Here is a 24,375-nt window from a genome sequence, read left to right as displayed (position 1 = left end):
AAAATTTCTGCTAACAAGGACGATCTTCAAAGTTTTGATACTGTCTCTATCAGGGGCGGATTGAGGGAAAATAGTGGCCCAGGGGATTTTTCTCCATACTGGCCCATGGGTACCCAATTACATATACAATATAATTTGCATATATAATTTACATATATATGTACACACCCCTATATTTCGGCATGGTCCTCCCATATCAACACAGTACTATTTGCCAAAACTCAAAGAATAACAACCTCACCTATGAAAAAGAATACCACAAATATTACACCAGAATCTAAAATATCAATACACCTCCTATCAGGAAAACAGAACAGGACAAGCTACTACAGATCCCTACAGAGAAACCACATGCTAAAAGAATGCTTCATCTCAGTTTTTGCATGCAGAACACAAACTTTCACCAAATACAGAATAAAGCCACATAAAGTATAAATAGAAATGTGCAGACAAAAACTAAATTGTAAAACATATCATGCCAGACTCTATACAGTGCAACAATGGAAAAACAAAAATGCCACCATTCCTCATGAAACAATCAATAAAATTAAGATATATAAATCTTGAATCATAATTATAAAATCATACTAATAAAATAATTTCAAAACAGCTGATGAATAGAATATCCAATAATTAAAGACTCAAGCAAATTTTGAAACCTTTCCCAAACACCAATAAAATATTTCAAACAGCAGACACATCACATACTACCCAATAATTAAAATGGTAATCAATCAAGAAAAATGAACTTAAAAAGCCACCTTTACTTACCCTCTCCAGCAGTTCGCCTATTCCTTTCCCTTGCAGGCCACACCAGAAGCAGTAGTAGCTGCTGAAGCTGTCCTCACGGTCCTCTTCCTTAGGGACCACAACCAATCTCTTCTCTCTCTCTCTCACATACCAGTCATACCCTCAAGACCAGTTTCTGTCTCTCACACACCAATCATCTCCCCAACCAGACTCTCTCTCTCTCTCACACACACACACACACACACACACACACAAGCACACACATACCAGTCATCTCCCTGATCAGTCTCACACATACACATGTCACCTCTCTGGCCAGTTTCTCTCAATCACACAATGCTCTCGCTCCCTCTTACACACAAGCTCTCTCTCACTTACAAACAGGCTCAATCACACACATGCCCTCTCTCACAGCCACAAGCCAGCCAAAAACATGCTCCATCTCTCTTGCACACACACACTGACACACAGAAGCTCTCTCCCTGTCTCACATACACATTACACTCTCTCAGAAGCACCTTGCTTTCAGACTCCCCATCTCCACCACCAAACCTCTACAGATGCTGCAGAATGCCGCAGCAAGAATCTTGACCAACACCAACCGCAGAGAACACATCTCCCCATCCTCCAGAACCTACACTGGCTGCCAGTAAACTTCAGAATCCTACACAAATCCCTTACCATAATACACAAAACGGTCCACAATCATCTACAGCTCGACCTTGAAATCCCTTTCAGATTCCACACTTCAACCAGACCAATTAGAGAAGCATACAAAGGAACTCTGCAAGCCCCCCCAACCAAAGCCGCACGGCTCACTATCACGAAAGACCGGGCTTTCTCGATAGCAGGCCCTACTATCTGGAACAACATCCCCACAGATCTTAGATTGGAACCATGCCATCTAACATTCAGAAAAAAACTTAAGCAAAGAAATTAAAATCGAGGCCGGCGGGGGCCGAAGAAGTGAACACCGGTGCTGCTAACCACCGCCAGAGAGCAGCTGTTCAGCTGGGGGCCTTAGATCAGAAGGGTGCTTCTGTGTGTATGTGAGAAAGGAATGGTGCTTCTGTGTGTGTGTGTGTGTGTGTGTGTGTTATGTATGTGAGAAAGGAATCTGCCAGTTTAAAAAAAATACATATACCTCAACTTTTGTGCTGGTAGCACAACTTTTGAAAAGTTGGATGAAAGATGAAATTACTGAATTTTAAGCATCCCTCTTCTGGAAAATAAAATTTAGCAAAGTGGGTAGAGACAAATACTAAAGCAAAAAAATTAAACTATTTAAAATGTTCATCTCAGCAAAATTACAAATTTAAGATACTGATGCCAGGTGGGGTTTGGGGTTTTTTTTAAAGCATAATTTAAGCATGAAGACTAGAATAAATCCAATCTGAAATGGTTTTACTATTTTTTTAAGCCTTTAGTAAATGTATATTTTTAAATGACTAAGACTGGAAACTTCCCATTTAAAAGGGAAGTTGACTAAGGATGTCTTTCGGTTCCATATCTCCCACATGAATAATCATATGACTGATAGTTTGAAGAATGCTTTATTGCCTGAAAGCGTAAAAGAAGGGAAGCTGTACGGTATGGGTGGCTGTCCCTTGGGAGGACAGAACCTGAAGGAAGGGTGTCATTTCGCCTTCTGATAGGAATGTGGTTTTCTTATTTAATGGTTGGGATCATCACTTTCACTTTTAGTAAAAGTGAAAAGCCTTCCCGCAACCTTCTGAAGCACACTAACTGCACTAACGGCCCTTAGCCACTATTCACGAACTCTGGAATTAGAAACCCCTAAGCAGCCAAAATATACAAAATTCTAACCTGTATTGTTATTATGTTCTCAGCTATTTGTCTCCTTCTACTCTTTTTTCCAGCTACCTATGCTTCCAAGTTTATCCTCCTTGTTGATTGTAACTTTGCTCCTTCTGTTAAATGACTATTTATTATTTATTGTTAAAGTTCCTCCCTGTTTTATGTAAACCGATTTGATATGGTTATTACCATGAAGGTCGGTATAGAAAAATGTTAAATAAATAAATAAATAACCGTTTAAGCAGTAGCTACAGTAGATCCAGCTGCAAGGTGGAGGAGGCGTCTTCCTTTTCTTGCCCGCACTTCAACTTGCCCCCACATTCCCAGGCTGGCCACTAGTGACCAAGCCTTCCCCAGCATGGGGAGCCTCACAGGATGCTGGGAAAAAGAACCTTGGAAGTCATCTGATGGCTGATGTGATCCTGTTCCCAGCTTCCTGCAGTAACATCAGTAAATATTAAACAGTTAAAAGACTAAACTGTAATACTTTACTTACCATTTGATTGTTTAACAGTTTAATATTTTTACATCCCTAATAGAAAATTAGATGAATTAGGGCTAGCAGAAGCCTGGAAAGGGTGTAGGGGAGTGTGATAGAAAGTGAGATATGGATGTCAGAAATTGTTTTGACTAAGGAAGGAGCAAATACATGAGAAGAAATAAAAACAATGGGGTCGATGCAATACAGTGCACTCAATCGAGCGCACTGTATAACCCGTAGTCGGACGCGGGCTCAATAGGCGCTAATCAATCCCCTAATGCAATAAGGGGATTAGCGCATATTCAACGCACGTCCAACGCAGAGTGAATCTAATAGCGCTCATCACATTCAAATGCATGTGAATGAGGCTATTGGGCATTCTGTTGCGGTCCCGGGCCGTGCCCCGGTCCCTCCACCTACCTCGGGGGCGGCCCGGGCCGTTTCGGAGGTTCCCCGGGCCTGCAGGCCCTTCAGCGCGTCTCTCCCTCCTCGGGAGGGAGAGACGCGCTGAAGGGCTTTCTCCTTCAGAACTTTTTTTTTTTTTAGGTAAACACTGCTTATTTTGTTAGGAAATGAATTCCTGTGCATGAATCAATTCCTAGGCACTTTATTTAGAACGTAACTAATTCTTTTTCCATGCTCATTCAGTCCTTGACCCCTCTGCTAATGATGATGTTTCATAATGATAGAGACAGAGACTGAAACCACCAACTTATTTCACATAGGCAATTCAACAGCTTGCAGATAGAATAGCTTCAGAAAGTTACAGATTTGAGCCAAATTTGAACCAGTGAACTATAGATGAAAAATTTTGGCCCTCTGTCCTTCCACTATGCCATCCAGTGATCTTAAAATATACGTGTTAACTAAGGCCAAATAGTTTGCATATCTCACCAAATACTTTTTTTCCTTAATGAAAATCTCCACTAGGTTAGATTGCTTGGTATCAGAACACATTAAAAAAATATATAAGAATAAAGCATTTCCATCCTCTACAGATTACATCTTTGTACCAGTTCTGTGGAAAACTGTAAGACTTCCCATATCTTTCATAAGTTCTAAACTCACCAACAGGAAAATAAATGTGTATAGCTTATTTCTATTTAAAAGGAAACAAAAAAATGAGCACATTTCTGGCTGCAGTAAGCCCTGCAGGAAGAAGCCTTGCATTTCTTTCAACTTACCATTCTTCTGGAAGCTGTATCATCTCTGTGTGAATTCCAGGTTAACTTAGGAAAGAATTACCTTGACTTGTCAAATTACATAAATCTTCTGCATGACAGCATTAGGCACAAGCCACCACTATTACAATTTCATTTTCAAATTCTAACTTTTGCTGGCAATTGCTTCATTTAGTTCTTTGCACACTGACTAGGAGAATGTGAGCAATTATCTATAAAGTAAATCAACATATTTATGTCATCAGTTTAATTTCATACTCTTTATCTTTCTCATTAAGGATGAATACTATGGGCCAGCCCCATGGCTCGTGCTACAGTGCCATGTGCTTATAGTAAGGTGGAACCAGGTTTGGATCACCTGTTCATTGGGGGCCAGTCAGGTCTGGGCACTCTGTATAAATGGTGCACCCAGGAAGAGAGGGAACACAGCTGCCATTGCTGTACTATGCTCGGCCAACCACTGAGCTGCTCGGAGGGTGTATCATGAAAGAAGCATCCCCTCCAACTCTCAGGCTAGCCAGGGTTGCCTGAGTTGTGGGGTCACCTCTCCCCTTCCTATCCCCCACCCCACCTCCTCAGCTAGGGAGGTGGGGCCAGGGCAGAGTGAGAAGCACAGAGTGCAAAAGGAGAAACATGGGTAAAAAGATAAAAATAAAAAAAGCATTTATATTATTCAAGTGGATGAGTGTCATGTAAAAAAATAGATATAAAAACAAAGTGTTCCGAATACAACAGAATATTATTACTGTTCAGAATCTAACTCAAGACCACAAACAATAACTATAATTGGAGCAAGTAGAAAAAGATCAATGAACCAGCTGTAAGTAATACATTTTTACTAGACTAGCTTAATACATTTGTGATTAGTTATCAAGAGCTGCACTCTCTTCGACTCAATGCCAAATGAGCTGATCTTGTATTCTACAGATGAAGGGAGCACAGTTCTTGAAAGCCAGCACAAATATATTAAGTTGGTTCTGTAAAACAGTATCACCTTTTATTTCCACATATCCAAGGGGATGAACACGTCAACCGCAGTACTTTTTAGTCAGACTAGAAACGAGGATATAAATTTTCTTTTAGAAAATATAAAACCAGCATACTAACCTGAACAAGAACCAGGTATCGCTTTTTCCATCGTTTCCAAACCTTCTGTCCTACAGCATATAAATATCTATGAAAGAAAAAATACATTTTCATGAATATTTTATGCTATAATTCATTTTAGATTTTTGAATCCTATTTCAGTATAATTCAGTCACTAGCTTGTCAATTTATAGAAAGTTGACTTTGCACCAAAAAAGGACATATGTTAAAAGTTCTCATGAATGGGAAAAACTGTTGCACTGACTGAATAAACCCCCTCGTTCCATTATCTATAGCATACTGGCATGGTTATCTTCTCTCATCTCTGCAACTGAGACTGACGTACGAATGTGCACTTGGTAAGCGTGCACAGTTTTACCCGCGGTTGTGTACACATTTTTTTTGTGTGCAAACTTGACTTCCATCGCAGCAAGGAGTATATTGTACATACAGGTTAGTGCACTCCGATGCAAATTTAATAGTAATGAAAGCATTCGCTATTACCCCTCCAATGCAGAGAAGTGCATTCGTTTAACTCGTGTTTTCTTGGTGCTGGAAACTTAAATCTTAGTTAGAGGTGGAATAAAGTTTCCAGGGCAAGTGTCAGTCTATTTGCAAAAGCTTGAATTCTTATGCCAGGAACTTTACTCATGATTTATACACAAAAATATGAAATATAAGCAGGAAAAAATGCGTTAAGAATATAAGAATTGCCATACTGTGGTCCATCAAGTCCAGTTTTCTTTTATCAATGGTAGCCAATCCAGGTCTCAAATACCTAGCAAGATCCCAAACAATAAACAGATTCCATGCTGCTAACGCCAAGGGATAAGCAGTGACTTTTCCCAATCTATCTGGCTAATAATGGTTTTCCTTTAGGCACTTGTCCAAATCTTTTTTTTTTTTAATTATTATTATTGCTTTTATATGATTAATCAAAACAACTTGATTTTTCACAATACATAGAGAGTCATTTAAATATTCAAAACAAAACTCTTTAGTAAAAAAATATCCATTTAAATAATCTCAAAATGGGGGGCATACAATAAAAAAAAAGAAAAATACAGCCTACTTCATATTAATATAAGTGTAAAGATCAAAAAAAGATAATATTACTTAGGCGAGTTAGTCACAGGTATTAGTAAGAAAGCCTTCCAACGAATTTGGATCCTGAAAAACATATTTAACTGAAGCATAAATGTGGCCTCTAAAGCCAAAACTCTATGGGGCGGATTTTAAAAGGCCTGCGCGCGTAAATCCTTCTGGATTTACGCGCGCGCCGGCGCGCCTATTTTGCACAGGCCGCCGGTGCGCGTAAAGCCCCGGGACGCGCGTAAGTCCCGGGGCTTTCGAAAAAGGGCAGGAGGGGGCGTGTCCGGGAGCGTTCCCGAAACGACGTGGCGTTTCGGGGGCGGGCCCGGGGGCGTGGCAGCGGCCCGGGGGTGTGGTCGAGGCCTCCGGACCAGCCCCCGGGACCGGAGGATGGAGTGGGGCTGCCGGCCGGCAGGCGTAACTTTGCCGACAAAGGTAGGGGGGGTGTTTAGATAGGGCCGGGGGGGTGGGTTAGGTAGGGGAAAGGAGGGGAAGGTGGGGGGAGGGCAGAGGGAACAGGCAGCGTGCGCTGGGCTCGGCACAAGCAGGTTGCACAAATGTGCACCCCCTTGCGCGCGCCGATTCCGGATTTTATAAGATACGCGCATATCTTATAAAATCCAGCATACTTTTGTTCGCACCTGGTGCGCGAACAAAAGTACGCGATCGCGTATTTTTTAAAGATCTACCCCTATGCTTTTCCCCCAAAATAGATTTCTTCCTCTTTTGAGTTTTACGTGCAACATCAGGAAAAATTGCAATTTTAGATCCAAGAAATAAATTATCTCTAGAACGAGAAAAACAATTTCAATGTCCACAACTTGTCTGGTTCTAAAGCATAAGTTACAAGTAACATAGCCCTGGTTTGCACCTTCTCATTTGAACTCTTTAAAAAAGCAGTCAGATCACCAATACCAGTCGAAGCCTCAGCAACTTTGTTGTTGGTTCTGGAACTTCCAGAATCCAGGTAAAAAAAACCTCTTGTTACTGGAGGAATGGAACCAGCCAGAATTTTAAGAAATTCAACATAAAACATTTTAAACTTTTGAATTGGAACAATCACTTGACATCTTGGGAAAAAAATAAGAGTCGTAGATTTAATCTACTAGAATAGTTCTCAAACATCTCAGTCTTTCATTCAAATTTTTTATATCTTGAATTTGCAAAGAATCACATTTCTGTAAGGTTTTACATTGTTTGGTCTACTCTATACTTGTTCTCAAATTTAATCTGCCATTTGGATGTCCAGTTTCCCATTCTTGCAAGGTCTTCCTGCAATTCGCCACTGTTGGAAACAGGATGCTGGGCTTGATGGACTCTTGGTCTGACCCAGTATGGCATGTTATGATGTTCTTACATCTAGCCCAGCCCAGACAGTGTAGAGATGGTTCTTGGCCAGGAGTCACAAAACACAGCTCCCTATGGAGCCCACTATCTATGTACCTCGTCTGGCCAGTAGATGTCACCACTGTGCAATGACAGACTTCCCCTACTCCTTCCACCATATGGGCTGTGAATAATGCCTCTGCAGCATTCACGGCCTCAACTGGCTCTGGGAGCAGAGCTGGGTGTCCGAATCAAACTTGGGCTTCCACACAGTGGGATGCAGAACTGAGCTCAGTCACCAGGCTGGCCCACTAACTGAAATTTAAAGACAATAATATAACTGATTTACAAATTAAGCACATTGATCCACCTTTCTCTATTTTAAAATCATAATTTTTGACACACAATGCCATATAAAATTGAAGCATATAAATTGATATATGCTTATTTTTGTAATGAGTCACATGTTATGTTAATATGTACTATTAAGGAATAATACTTATTCATATTTGTATTGCTGGCTTAGAAAGGGGAAAGATAATTTTCGCAGAAGTCACCTAAATCAGTGTTAATTAATATCTAGAGAGACTCATGTTTTCCATCCAGGGACAGAAGAAAAAAAGCTGCCATTACTATACTATGGGGCAGATGCAATACAGTGCGCTCAGCCGAGCGCACTGTTTAACCAGCGGGTTAAATAGGAACTAATCCACCCCCTAATGCAATAGGGGGATTAGCGCCTATTTAATCTGCGTCCGACGCGGAGTGAATGAGTTAGCGCTCATCACATGCAAATGCATGTGAATGAGGCTATTACTCATTCACTCCAAATGCAAAAAAATAAATGTGCGTCTCAGAGGCACTTTTATCGCTCAGATATTAACGCCTGCCTGGAGCAGGTGCTAATAGCTGAGCGCACTGAAAAAAGTACAGAAAAGCAGAAAAAACTGCTTTTCTATACTTTTTTTAAAGTTAAAAAAAAAGAAAAAAAACCTCTGCTGGCTGCTTTGAAGACCGACGCCGATATGCTCGGCATCGGTGTTCATCACCGGCAGACCGCCGGTAACCGTGGGGTCGCGTTAGCAAGGAGGTGCTAAGGTTGCGCTAGCGACCCTAGCGCCTCCTTGCTAGTGCGACCCCCTAATTCTTTTATTGCATGGCGCCCCCCTTGCGGGTGCCATGCGGGCGCTAAGAAAGCAGGTGCTGAAAAGTCAGCGCCTGCTTTCCGCACATTTTATTGCATCGGCCCCCTATGATAGGGCAAACACTGAGCATCCTGGAAGGGTGCATTATAAAAGAGGCATACCCTCCAACTCTCAGGCTAGAGTTGGCGGGATTGAGCCCAGCAGCCCACACCTTGCCACCTGGGAAGGTGATATAACATGAATCATTTAAAAATGAATCATTTAAAACACACATTTATTTAAGAGAGACACAACTTAATATAAACCCACATGTACAGTGGTTACTCAAACTCTGTTTTAAAAAGGGCATACAAACGTGCCTTGTTGTCTAACAGGGATAATTTGTTGATTAATTCGCAGAAGGAGCCTCTTTCTCGATTAGTTTGTACTATTCCTTATTCAACTAAGGCTGCTCAAATTAAAGACATTGTTAAGAAATATTGGCATGTATTATCTCCATTGAACATTTTTGTTGATGAACCTATTTTCTCTTTGAAAAAACGGAAAAACTTATGGGATAATTTAAAGCTCGGTGGGAGTCTGGATAGTGGAGCAGATTCTGAATGGGGTCAATTTGCTTGTGGATCTTGTTCTGTTTGTGAGCATGTGTTACCATTGAAAGTGTTTTATCATCCGAATTTGAGTCAGCCTTATGTGATTCCTGAAAGGTTTACTTGCACTTCCAATGGCGTGATTTATGCAATCATCTGTCCATGTCAGCTTATTTATATTGGGCAAACTACCAGAGCTATCAAATTACGTATTGGGGAACATAGAAGCAGGATCAGGTCATGTGTTGAGAATGCTCCATTAGTCAAACACTGGAGTGATAACAGTCACTCGATAGAAGAATTAAAATTCTTTATTATTAAAAAGATCAAACTTCAGTTTGGGGGTGATTTATCAGCAATTTTAAGACGGGTTGAACAACGTTATATTTTCAATTGGGATACTGTGAGTCCACATGGACTCAACGGTCCAATTGAGTGGGGAGCTTTCATTAAATAATTGTAGGGATGGAAGTTTACTTTTCGTTGCAGTCTATTGGTGACCCTTTTGGAGGGCTTTGGTGCAGATTTGGTGCGACGGGTTGATTGTGTGGTTCCCTCTAGTATCTGTAGTATCGGATTATGGTTGATGAGTGAATTTATTAAAGTTCTTTAATTGGTAGTTGAGGTGGTTGAGGACTATATATAGAGTAGGCAAAGCACTAGGTGTGTAGAATGGAGATCCTTGCAGAAAGGAAGTGATGATGTCACTTCCACTTTTTGAAGGTATGTGGTGGTAGCGTTTGTTCAGGCTGTATGCTGTCTCTCATTTCTTTAAATTTTCATGATTGAAAATAATGCTTGTGGTTTGCAGTTTTGTGACCAAATTGAAGAATGGATATGAAGCTTGATGAAGTTCAAGTGAATTAAAGATTTTTGAAGATATTCGTGACTTGGATAACAATTTTTGTGTGTCCCTTGGTTGGACTCACATGGTAAGGATTTATAGTTAAAGCGATATGGTGTTGTTTGTTTTATGTGGGATGAGGTAAATGGTTTTGTTTGATTGTTGCAGGGATATTAGACGTTTCCCCTGAGGAAGCCTGCTTGTCAGGTGAAACGGAGATCTTCGTCGGGAGTAGTATCGGGAGTAGTGACGGGTAGTACTCGAGTGAATTTCATTATGGCAGTGATTAATGAAGGAGAACTGTGAAGCCCAAAGCCATGAGAATTTAACGGAGGAGAGCTGTGAAGCTGAAAGCTACGAGAATTTGCACTGAGAAGCACTTTAATACAATATATGGGATGATTCATTTGAATGTTATATTGTTTATGATTACATCATATTTATAAATATTCTCTGCCTATATGACTTTCATGTTTGTGATGTTTTTAAATGTATGACTGTACATGTGGGTTTATATTAAGTTGTGTCTCTCTTAAATAAATGTGTGTTTTAAATGATTCATGTTATATGATATAAGGTTCTCCTTATTTGGGTAATTGTGTATATTGGGGAACCAATATTTGATTATTTTCCCTCAGTTATTGTATACCTGGGAAGGTGAGGCAAGAAACAGACTGCAGGAGAAAAACAGAGGTCAAAAGGCAAAAATAGAATACATTTTTACATTATTCTAAGTGGCTGAATGTCATACCAAAGTTAATAGATTAAGTTCAAACTTTTTATTTAACCAAAGAACCAAAAATCAATCAAAACAAAGTGTGACAAAGGCACAGAGATAGACAATAAAACCAACATGTATCATAAAATATACTGTATCTAGTTACCAGAGCCCACATTTTCATATAATATATCAAAGACTCCAAATGTTCAGCCACCACCAGTTCATATTTATGAAAAAGCAACAGTGTATTCCACCATAAATTAACATCCAACAATGTATTATCTTTCCAATGTGAAAGTGCTAAACACAAAGCAATAGAAATTAGAAAACCAAACATCTTAACAACCCCATTTCGATAATGCATGTGGCAAAGCCAAGGATTTCAAAATAATCAACTTGAAAAATAAAATCACCCTCATTTGAAAAACAGCACAGATCTTGGCCCACACAATGGACCAATACATACATAGACTGTCTCAACAGAATAACATTTATTTTATTTATTTATTATTTTTATATACCAACATTCGATCTCAATTGAGATATCACACCGGTTTACATTCAGGTACTATAGGTATTTTTCTATCCCCAGAGGGCTTACAATCTAAGTTTTTGTACCTGAGGCAATGGAGGGTAAAGTGACTTACCCAAGGTCACAAGGAGTGACAGCTGGACTCAAACCCTGGTCTCCTGGTTCATAGAACAAAGAGACAACCTTATGCCGTGGAAAGATTTATTAATTTATTGTAATACAGAGCCCGACTCCGGCCGAGTTTTGCCAATTAAGGCTGCATCAGGGGATGACTTCTGATGGCAAAAGAAACTACATAAGTATATTCTTTTGTAGTAATGTTATCAAGTCAAATTTCAATCTTGATCCTGCATATAGCTCTCTTCGCGAACTGGCAGCGTATCTCGCTCAAAAATGTGTAGGAATAAGGCAAAAATAAACCGATGTGTCTATAATATTTTGCAACCTCTCAACCGCAATAAGACAGGTCCTCGTATTGCAATACGAGGACCTGCAAAATATTGCAAAATGTTATAGACTCATCGGTTTATTTTTGCCTTATTCCTACACATTTTTGAGCAAGATACGCTGCCAGTTCGCGAAGCGAAGAGAGCTATATGCAGGATCAAGATTGAAATTTGACTTGATAACATTACTACAAAATAATATACTTATGTAGTTTCTTTTGCCATCAGAAGTCATCCCCTGATGCAGCCTTAATTGGCGAAACTCGGCCGGAGTCGGGCTCTGTATTACAATAAATTAATAAATCTTTCCACGGCATAAGGTTGTCTCTTTGTTTTTTTGCCTTGGCTACGTGGGACCACCTTCCGATTTGTTTTATTGGACCTCCTGGTTCATAGTCCACTGCTCTAACCACTAGGCTATTCCTCATCAGCCATCTGTTTCAACAACCAAAAACTGCCTTGTCTTAACAAAAACACATGTGGTATAATTCAAAATCTAGGAAACTGACATCCCCTAAGTCCTGAGATAATTTCAGCTTGTGAGAGCGATTTTCGGAGGCTGATTTTTCCAAAGCAATCATATAAGGAGCATTTTCAGTCTTAAATACTTCTCCCTAAAGGTAAGGCGAGCATACCTAACACTAAATTCACTTTAGGGACTATGGTCATCTTCAAAGCCTCCTAGTCATCCCACCACAATAAATATAAGGGGGGACTACCCAGAAATAAGTGTTGACACCAAAGAAAGTAAATAGTCCACATGTCAACACACAGTATCTGAAATGGTATGGCAAAACCAGACACCAAAATATTTAAGATCCTTCCCCATCCGTTAAATAGGATAGTCTCCCAGCTCCAGGGTAACCATAACTTTGGACAAAAGTAACTCCTCAGACTTGGACCAATTCACCTGATATCCTGAACTCTCAGAAAATGTGTCAACTACTGACAGTGATTGAGGAAGAGAACATGCCTCAAGATAAGCTATAATACCATCTATGCCTTAACCTTATTCCCTACCAATTCTGGATCTTGACAAATGGCAAGGGCAAGAGGTTCCAAAGCAATATTAAACAGGAGAAGGGACAATGGGCAATGCTGTCGAGTACACCTATGTAAATAAAACACATCAGAAAACAACCCATTAAACAATCTTGTCCATGGAAAGATATAAAGAAGTTTCACCATCTCAAGAAACTTGGAGCCAAACCCAAACCATTCTAACACAGAAAATAGATAATTCCATTTGACTCTGTCAAATGCCTTCTTGGCATCTGAAGACAGGGCCACCACAGCCACCTGAAATTATCTGATGCCATTCTAATCTTCATAAAACTACACTGATCCTTATGAATAACGGAATATATTATATTTTTCCTAATCTACTGGAAGGATCTTAGCATAGATCTTACAGTCAACATTAATAAGCAAAATTGGCCTATAGTTTTGAACCAGAAGAGGGTCTTTCCCAGTCTTTTTTAAAACAATGATTTTGCCTCCAAAAAAGAGCCATCAGCCCTTCCATCTTTGTGAAAAAAGTAACTGTGGAGCCAGCTCAGATAAGAAAGCATAATAGAATTCCCCTAAAGTCCATCCATTTCAGGTGCTTTCTTAGGTGACAGAGCCTTAATTGCAGCAGAAACTTCCACCAAAGAAAATTCTCTATCAAAAAAGTCCCTGTAAAGTCCTGAAAGTTTTGGACAAATCAACCTGTCCAAAAAGGCTGTTGCATTCGGCAGTTTGTGGGCTCCTCTCTTGCACTGCCGCACTTATCTCACTACCCGGACCCCTGCTGCTCCACTCCACTGGACTGCCCTTCTTAAATGCGGCAGGAAGCCGCGCAGTGTTGCGGCAGGATGCCGCTCGCATCATCTGCGGCAGGACGACGCAGACACCACTGGGTCCCACTTCTCCTAGGGCGCGCATGCACCCAAGCTTGTCTAATTTAAAGGGTGAGTGGTGGGAGAAGCTAGGTGCCCTCTGATAACATCATTCTTCAGGCCTATAAAAGGCCCCTGCAGATGCCTCTCCAGTGCCTCGGCAATAGGTCAACTACCTTGGTAGCAGCAAGTTGCCTCAGCGTATTCCTGGTCTTCATTCCTATGTTCCTGATCTTCATCTTGTCAGTTCCTGGTCTGTGGTCCCGAATTCCTTTATCTTGTCTTCATGGTCAGTCTTCAGTTCTAAAGTGTTCTCTCCTTTGCCTGTGCTGTTTCTTGCCTCCCTGCCTGCCTTCCCATCCTGCCTGCCCTTGGACGGATCTCTAGCTCTGACCTTGGCTTACCCGACATCGACTCTAAACTCTGCCCGGCACTGACCACTGCCTGCTTCTCATCAATGACTGAACTCCGCCTACCACTGACATTTCCTGACTCTGACCATCCTGAATGCTGCCTGTTCTGACCAATGTCTGACTCCAGCTCCACCTGTTTTCAGCCTGCCCTGGACTCTGGTCTGTGACGTGACTACTGATCTTCACCTCAACACCACAGGCTCGCGCCTAAGTCTTGCTGGCAATGGCATCCAAGGGCTCAATCTAAGGGGAATGAGGGCTGGTATAGGTGATGCTCCAGTTGAGCCTCTGCCACGACCAGGTCCACCGGCCGATGCTGGGGCCCTTCAGGACTCCTCCCTGCAGGTAGTGTTTACTCCACCTCAGCCTAGGGGTCCACGCCCACAACAGATTGCCGAGGCTATGGACCCGGTAGATACCACAGCACTCTAGGCTATCCCAGGCCTAACGCAGAAATTTCAGGAACATCAGCTTTTCCTTGAGCTCTCAGCGACTTCCATGGAGCAACTGAATGCCAGCCTAGATGCCACTGTGGCTTTGGCAGTTCCAGCTCCACCTGCGGTAGCTTCACTGGCTCTTGCAGAATCGAGTTGCCCCATCCTGCATCTGCCTGCTCCTCCCCAGGGTATGCCGAGGACCCAAAATTCTGCCAAGGATTCCTCAATCAATGCTACATGCATTTTTCTCTCCAGGAAGCACTCTTTTCAGAGGACTCTGTTAAGCAACCTTTATCCTCTAAATCCTTGATGGCCAAGGCCTTGGCCTGGGCCTCACCACTATGGAAATGCACTGACCTGATCCTTCAGGATCTACAGTGGTTCATATGCACCTTCAAAGTAGTCTTCAACAAACCTGGCCGACTAGCTACCTTGGGCTCCAAACTCCTCCATCTATGCCAGGGCACCTGGTCCCTCATGAACTATGCTGTTGAGTTCCAGACCTTGGTCACATAGCTCAACTGGAGGGATGATTTCCTATGGAGTATCTTCCTGGAGGGCCTGTCCTCCAGCATAAAGGATGAGCTAGCCACCCGCAAGCTGCCAGAGTTCCTGGAGGGGCTTATTGACCTGGCAGGAAGGATTGACTGCTGCATACAACGGGCCAGGGAGCTCCTCCCACTGTGCTGGCCCATCACACTGGCTCTGCGCTTCCAGCAGCCACTTTTTCCTCCAGCCTCTGCTTCTCCGCACCCGGTCCATCCAGATTAACCCATGCAGCTTGGTCAAGGATGCCTTGCATACGAGTAGGATTGACTGCTCCATCGATGCCAGTTAGGTCTGAACCTCTACTGTGCCGGCTTAGGGCACCAGCTTGCTCAGTGTCCAGTCAAACCAGGAAACTTTACCGCCTAGGTTCCGGAGGGGAGCTGATCCTAAAGTTCACCATACCTGCTCCCCAACTAACCATTCCTGTAACAATCTCCATGGGCGATCAAAAGTTTTCCATCCTCGCTTTGGTAGATTTGGATACTGGGGGTAACTTTTTGATGAAAGCCTTGGTTGGCCACCTTCATTTACCTACTGTTCCCAGGCAGCTACTTCCACAGCTTTGCTTATCAGAACTAAAGGACTACCCCAGGTTCTCTTCTTTACCACTTTAAATTTTACATTTAGAAGGAAGAGCATTCAAGCTAAAGGAGAAACTGAGATCGTCTCAAGATTTTTTATTATATATGGCCTGGGTTAAAATATGCAACATAAGCATCATTTTACTGGGGCTGTTTCAGTTTTTGCTCCATATCTTTGGAATCTTCTTCCATTGTCTATTAGTTCTGATTTAAATTATTTAAATATTCATAAACTGGTTAAGTCTTGGCTGTTTCCTAGAGGAACATGTTAGTTCTGGCTGATTTTCAATTAATGGTTTTATTCCATGGGTTCTCAGTGGTATTTTTATGCTTTAATGTATGTTGTATGATTTTATGATTATGGATGCATATAGTCAACTGCTTTTATAATTTGTATGAATTATTCAGTATATAAATATGTTAAAGAAATAAATAAATTGCCTCTTAACTCCCAAAACCTCAGACAGAAATCTTGAAAAAGGCTCGAGGTCTTCCTGGTGCCTCCAAGCATTGGCTTAAGAAACCTAACTATAACCTTAAGTTGTTTCATTTTCCAGGTTCTCCTATTTTCTTCTCAGTTGAAGAGACTGCTTCAGCACAATAGTTACTACTTTCAAGATTGCAATCATCTTTGCTTGTTCTCCTTGAAGTCTCATGAGCTCTTAGTATCCAGATGACAGAGAGTATATACAAAGAATCCTCCTAATGTCAGTCAATCTTAGATTCCAGTTGAGAAATAACAGAACATACACATTTTAAGAAAAAAATCTCTAGCAGATTGCATCAGTGCTGAAAGTCCAGAATCTATATAGGCGCCATATTCAAACTCTAGATATCAGGATATTATTTAGTAGGTATTTCCCAAAGGTATAACAGTCCATTGGTTCTAAAGTGGGGTTTTCAGATCCTGAAACATTTAAGGACCTACTTACTAAAGCATTTCTTCCATTTTGTGTTTATAAGGGAAAAAAGTTTAGTAAATCAGACCCGTGGGGTAGATTTTAAAAGGTTGTGCGCATGCGTCCATGTGCGTGCGCTACCCGGCGCATGCGCATGGACGACCGATTTTATAACATGCGCATGCAGGTGCGTGCATCTTATAAAACCGGGGGTTGGCATGCAGAAAGGGGTGCACAATTGTGAAACTTGCATGCGCCGATGCCCGCAGCCTTCCCCCGATCTCTCCCAGGAGGGAACTTCCCAACCCCTTAACCTAACTTCCCTTCCCCCTCGCCCTCCCCCCCCCCCCCCCCCGACCTTTGTTTTACCTGTTACGCCTGCCTCTGGGCTTGCACGTGCCAGCAGCCTGCACGAGATCCCCCAGCACAGCGGCAAATGGCTGCTGTGCCGGGAGCCTCTGACCCTGCCCCACCCCTTTTTCGAAGTCCCGGGACATACGCAAGTCTCAGGGCTTTATGCTCGTTGCCGGGCCTTTCTAAAATAGGCCCAGCAAGCGTAACCTGATTTACGTGCGCAGGCTTTTTAAAATCTACCCCTTAGTGAGCTAAGAATGATATGCCCTTTCTTCTTCCTCTTCAAACAGCTTTCTCCAGGCTTCTTTTTTCTCTGACTTAACAGCAAATATTCATAGAATCATAAAAACCGCTGTTTTCTATGATTCACCTCAATCCCAACCTAGCCTATATCCTTTTACCTGATCCTTATCAACCACCCCAGAACCCTCCCCACTCCCCCCCTTCCCCCTACCCCCTCACCCCCCCCCCGCAACCATCCCTGTGTATCAAGTGCACATGCCCCGTTTTACTGTAAATAAGTTCCATATGCTAAATGTATCAAGTGCACGCCATGTAACATTGTATATTAGTTCATTTGCATATCTAATCCTAATCGAATGCAAATAGTTGTATTGCTGCTTGTTAACTATCCTCTCTTATACTTGTGTATTCACCCAGTTATCCCCTCCCCTGTTCATTGTAATTTCCTTTCCTTCTCAGTTTTTTGTAAACCGACATGATGTGTCCTACGAATGCCGGTATAAAAAAGTTTTTAAATAAATAAATAAATAAATAAAGAGAAAATAAGAAAGGCAGCAAACTGAAACCATTTGCTTCAGCCACATAAGAACATAAGAAGTTGCCATACTGGGTCAGACTATGGATCCATCAAGCCCAGCATCCTGTTTCCAACAGTAGCCAATTCAGGATACAAGTACCCAGCAAATACCCAAACATTAAACAGATCCCGTGCTACTAATACCAGTAATAAACAATGGCTATTCCCTAAGTCAACTTAATTGCCGCTCCAACTCCAGCACAAAAAAAAATAAATATCAATTTGTGTTTTCCATGCAGCTCACCTGTATCCATAGCCACTGATAATTTGCAAGTAATCACTGGTTGAAAGTGTTGCAACCATCCCTTCTCGATGGCTTCACTCCACCTACCTTTCTTTCTTTGCTCCTCCTCTTGCTGTGGAAGGATGCCTGGCTGCCACGGCGTCTGCCTGCCGTCCTCTCCGGTGTCCCCGGACCAGCATGGGCGCTGCTTCCCGCCATGCTCCGCTTGTACCTTAGGGCGCGCGCGCCGTGCAGCCCTTAGTCTTATTTGCTACTTGGCGCGAACCTCAGGGGCATCCCCCTGTGATGATGTCACGCTGCCTGGATATTTAAAGCCTCCAATGTTTGCTAGCCTTTGAGTTAGCAAGGGGATTCCCTACGGATGGGTTTTGCTCGCCGTACCCAGCTACTCTGCCTCCAATTCTATTGGACTCTTAACGCTAACGGAGTACCTGCTCCTCGGGGGCCTCACTTGCTTTTCAGGTCGCTATCAGGAAACCAGTACTCGCTCCTCGAGGGCCCATGTTCCCTGACTTGCTGCCTGCTCCTACCTTCTCTTCTGCCTGGAAGGATTCACTATCTTCAAAACCAGTGAGTACTCCATCTTCACCTCAGAGCCGTTCCATGGAACCAGGTACTCGCTCCTCGAGGGCCTGCCTCCGTTCCAGCCCTGGTGCCATCTCCTACGTGAAACCGCTGTGTGAGTACAATACCTTCAAGCCTCTCAGCACTCAGGGATCAGGTACTCGCTCCTCGAGGGCCTGCTCTCCCTATCCTGGGGTTCTCCATACTGGGGCTTGTGCATATTCCACTGTACTCATTATTCTCAGTTCTCTCCACTACAGCACGGCTACCGGAGGAATCGGTGTTCCAGCGCCTGAGGGATACTAGCCCAGCCGGGCTACTTCAACTGCTCACCACTGCCATCTCTGGTGGCTTCACCACATTGTTTAATAAAAGATCAAACTCTGTGTTCGTGTGTCCTCAGCTGAGCCTGACCTTTGGCCCCTCACGGGACTGCCCCCCATGGGCATGGCCAGCTGCCACAGTGTCCAAGAGTCTACCCAAACCTCACTAATTATATCAGAAAGGTTGCTCTAACATCAAGAAACCATAGATTAGATCAATAATGTCTGCAAAACAGGCAAAGCCTTGTTTTAATATTCACCTGAAAGATGGCACTCTAAACAGGACTGCTACCCCAATATGCTAAAGCACACATTGAGAAATGGCCCAGAGGGAAAACTACCCCCTACCAAGTCAACATGACTTCTTGTCGTGCACAGTTTTTCTTGGTAGTTTTTAAGTCATCTATTGACCAGACCTGATCCTGTTTAGCTTCTGAAATCTCCAGGGATAAGAAACCAAGGTGATAAAGCTAGAATTTGTGAGAGGAGAAAGACTGCCCCTCCAAACAAACTAAATTTAATTTTCTGTCACTGCGAAAAATAATGAACAGTTCTGCTGTAGCAGAGAGGTACAGTAAAGGCGACAGAGGATTTCATCACAATGGATGTGTCATTTCTTATCTATGCCACATTAGACTGCTGATATGAGACTAGGGAAAAAACAAATTTCACTGAAAGTGAGCGGTAGGGCATATAACTAGTGTTCCTAGGATCTAAAAGGTGTCTTCACATGCCAGTATTTTAGGATGATCAACTGTCTACTCACCTGAAAAACTCTCCTGTCTGAATGACAGCATCCTGACTCAATTTTTATTCTAATTGGTTATCAAACTGAAATTTTACTGATATAATTTATCACAAACATCAATTATTTAAAAGAAACAATTGCTAAGAAACCACTATTTTAAACAAACTTGTCTGCTCAACTTTAAAAACTGCTTTTCTTACACAGGATTAAGAAACAAGGAAATTATCATCACTGACATAAAACTGGGATTTAAAAAAGAAGCAAAGTGTATATCACTTGTTTTTACAAATCACTGTCAATACACAGCAATAAATCCTGACCTATTAATTCGCTTTCCACCGCAGTCCCTAATGGGCAGAGTTATTTCTTTTTGAACATGCTACAATGACTGGGCTATACACACCACAGATTAAAAGTGAATGCTGAAACTGCCTACAGAGAATCTCTTTCAGACTTAAACATTCTCTCTCTCAGCAGCCATGCTGAAGAATTCAGCTTCTTTCCTGCTTGGCGTTTACAGTCATGCCAAAACCAGGGCTCTGATCCAGCTTTTCTATCTAATTTTCTAATTTGCCCATTTATAGGTACAACTGATAAAATTCAGATAAAATCCCTATAATGTAATAATTCATTTTAATAAAGAATAGAAAAAGCTAGACATTTTAATTGACATCTTTGCTTACTTTTTGTATTGAAATAATATGGCCTCATTTGCCCTCTTCATTCACAATTAAAAAGTTTCCATTAATGTACCTTCCAAGATATTTTCTAATGTAAAACAAAAGAGCACATTTTCTATATTATCGGTACAGTTAGGGACATGTCTTAAGTAATGCATGTGTAGCATTCAATGCTTTTATTCTCTCTACTCTGAAATAGCAATAAGGAATTTTTACAAACACATTTCGTTCTCTGTACGGTATTCTGAAAGCACTGGACAAAATACTATAGTTTCATTCCAGGCATAATGAGGATATAGAGGAAGAATATGGCAATTTATTTGCACTGTGTTCATGCTGTGAGAGTTCATGATTCTGTTCCAAGATGAAAAATCAGCACTAATGAATAGTTGAAAAACATAATTGTGTACTGAAGACTAGAACTATTCACTACCAAAAAATGGAAAAGGGCAGTTATTAGTTTTTCACAGACCAATTTTGAGTCCAGCGTTTTATTCTAAGGAATGAAGCAATCTACATTCTGAATGATGAAATCTCTCTCTTATTTATGTTATTTATTTATTTTTTTTACAAGGCTTTAGTTATCTCAGACAATAAAAAAAAAAAGTAGAGAGAAAATTCAATACATGTAGCAGCTTAGTCCAGCAAAGGGCTTTCTTAAAGAGAAACCTCAGTCAAGGTTGAAAGAGCAATTAATGCAGTCACAAAAATCTGGGCCATTCTGATGGAGTTCGGTTAACATGTGGCAGAAGTAATCATCCACTTGTGAAAATGATTTTCGGTTCATTCTCAAACACCTTTCAGACACTCATGATCCCATTTAACTGACAACAATACAGGCTATCTGTGGGCATCATAGCATTCGAAGTGAGAACCAACAGGGACCAAATGCCCACAGGCACTTTCAGTCATCAGTTTATTCTCCATTGCTTGCATAAAAGGAGTCTTCCTTACACTGCATTCCTTCTTTTATTTAACTCTACAAGATTCAGCCTTTTTTTTTTTCACTTGGTCTTCTGTTAGGGATGAGAAAGGCAACCAATGCAAGACTACAACATGGCCTGGGTCATCAGAAGCCTAGCAGCAAACAATCTTGGATTGATTTCAGTACTTTCTGTGCTTTTCAGTAAGAGAATGAAATGTACCTTCAACAATCAAGGGAAAAAATATCAACACAAGACTGCCATTGTTGAGGAGATATCTTTGAAATGCGAAAATGTCAAAAAACCCAAGAAATGTGGTTCAGGAAGGATATATAATCTCTGCCAATTTCATCTGAATGAACTACTTAAAAGGCAAACAAGACTGCATTCAAATGAACGGTATTCGTACATAACTAGGGCCTTTTAGGATAAATATTAAATATTGGAACCATCATTTTAATTTACAAAATTGATTTTCTAACATTTCAGCAAAGCTCATTCACAGGTGGATTACAACATATAAGGATAAAATCAACATCCATAACAAAACATAAAATACCACATACAATAAACACACTAAGATATAGATAACAGACACCTACCTTCTAAAATTATATTTGCCTTAATATACCTTCTTAAAACCAAAGAAAGGTAAAAAGCCTTTTTCTCCAGACAATCCCAATGACCACCCTCCCCAATCATAAAACATGCAAAAACAACACTGCAGGGATAAAGCAGAGTTGCTTACCTGTAACAGGCATTCTCCCAGGACAGCAGGATGTAGTCCTCACATATGGGTGACGTCACTGGATTGAGCCCTATCACGGTACTGAGTGCACTGAGCATGCCCAGCATGCCATGATCCCTGCGTCCACAGGGGTCTCCTTCAGTCTTGTTTGTAGCAAAAAGAGCGAGCGGAAAATAAAATAATAAAAAATCTGCGGACCCAACTCTGCGGGGTGGCAGGTGGGTTTGTGAGGACTAAATCCTGCTGTCCTGGGAGAACACCTGTTACAGATAAGCAAATCTGCTTTCTCCCAGGACAAGCAGGATGATGGTCTTCATATATGGGTGATTAGCAAGCTACAGGCTGACTCACATTACAACAGGTCAATAGCAGACAACTCATGCAGAGGCACAATAATTGGGGTGCTATTGGCAATATTGAGGCAGCCTGAAATCACAGCAGGTGGTTGTGAAAGGAGTTGGGGATTATACTGGAACAAGTTTGCCAAGACAGATTAATTATTTATTTATTTATTTTTTATTTAGAGTCTCTTCTATACCGATAGCCGTTTGCACATCGTATCGGTTTACATACAACTAATAACTTTTGGGCATGACCCTTACAAAGAACAGTCGAAAAACAAGTAACAAAAAAAAAATATATATATATATAAGGGAAATAAATGTGTTAAGATAAATATGTTTTAAGAACCAGAACTCTATATGGGGGTATCTTAGGCAATTTACAGTAACAAGAACTATATATAATGCTGAGGAGCATAACAATGTATACGACAACTATAATACAATACAATGTACCAGGAGACAGCGTTCTTAAGGCGTTCTTAATCAGTTTCCATGGGAGGGGTATAAAGCCAGGGGTGGGGGGCAAACTTAAGAGAATGGTAATATGCAGGGGTCCAGGAGCACACAAAGAGAGCAAAGATAAAAGGAAGGGAGAGCTGTAGAGTCATAAAGGATTCTTGGGGAGTGGAGCAGAAAAAGGGGGGTGAAGCATAAGCGACTAAAGGGGGTAGAGAGGATATAGGTAGAATCGGGGTCAGTTGGGGAGGGGAGAGTCAGAAGCATAACAGGTCAACTACTCGGTTGCCTGTTGTTAGGTATTTTTGTGGCCAAAGGCAGAGTCTTGACGGATTTCCGTATATAAACAGTAGAGGGCTGCGAATGTGTGAAGAGAGCTCCATCTCACAGCCTAGGAAATGTCGACAATTGGTACTGAATGACAGTGTGCTACCGATGTTGCCCTGGCCCTTACAGAATATGCTTGCACTCACCCATAGAGAGGAAGGCCTGCTGCGTTATAGCAGAATTCGATACAGTCTGCTAGTCAGTTGGAGAGAGTTTGCTTGCCCACTGGAACTTGCAGCTCATCTATGTCAAAGAAGGAAATTGCTGGGTGGATTTGCTATGGAGTGCAGTGAGATCTAGGTAGAATGCAAGTGCACGCATACAGTCCAAGGTGTGCAAAGCCCTCCCGTCTTGGTGAGAGAGGGCCTTGGGAAAAAGTGGGCAGACTATAGACTGAGTAAGGTGGGAAGTTGTGTCCAGCTTAAGAAGAAATTTAGGGTAAGTACAGGGGACCACTCAGTCATGGAGGAACCTAGTGTCGGGTGAGTATGCAACAAGGGCTTGTAACTCATTGACCCTTTTAGCAGAGGTGATGCCTACGAGGAAAATAATTTTCCATGTTAGAATTTTAATATTATAGGAATGCAAAGGCTCGAACGGGGAACGCATGAGCCTTGTAAGCACTACATTCAGATCCCATTCCTGTTCCCGTTACTGGCAACGGGAGGACTCTCGAAGCAATCCCGTGTTGCTGGCAGAGAGGTTCTCTTGGTGATGTGTCAAACATAGCTGGTAAATAGCGATATGTGACACCCATATGGTTCTTGGAAGATGTTTCAACCTAGAACCTTCCGAGAACATCTGGCCTGTTTTAGTGACCAGGTCTCGATAGGATCTGTGCCGAAGCAGGATTAACGTGCCCATCGCCCTTCGTGGTGGAGCTCCGAAAAACCAGTCAGCAGCAATGACTTACGCTGTCGTTGGTAGGTGTTGCAACAAGGCGGTGCCACAACGGTGCGAATATAGATGGCTTCGGTGTTAGTAGATTCTGGGAGGCATCGAGGACAGCCTGAGGGACATAAACGTCCAGCTCCACCCTGTAAGCTGGTATGGGTTGCACAGCTACAGGGGAG

At 41.9% G+C, this 24,375-nt stretch overlaps 1 protein-coding gene across 20 annotated transcripts in view; it reads right to left on the bottom strand.

Annotated features, from left to right (window-relative positions):
* CADPS2 (calcium dependent secretion activator 2) overlaps window positions 1-24,375 on the bottom strand; it is a 1,612,018-nt gene that overhangs the window by 732,592 nt on the left and 855,051 nt on the right. For all 20 annotated transcript variants that reach the window (XM_029616598.1, XM_029616596.1, XM_029616606.1 and 17 more), the window contains one exon: window positions 5,338-5,404. In XM_029616598.1, the coding sequence (XP_029472458.1) occupies window positions 5,338-5,404 (67 nt within the window). The remainder of the gene's footprint in view (window positions 1-5,337; window positions 5,405-24,375) is intronic.

The sequence above is a fragment of the Rhinatrema bivittatum genome, chromosome 9, assembly GCF_901001135.1.
Source record: "Rhinatrema bivittatum chromosome 9, aRhiBiv1.1, whole genome shotgun sequence".
NCBI classification, from domain to species: Eukaryota; Metazoa; Chordata; class Amphibia; order Gymnophiona; family Rhinatrematidae; genus Rhinatrema; species Rhinatrema bivittatum.
This window is presented reverse-complemented; position numbering and strand designations above follow the sequence as displayed.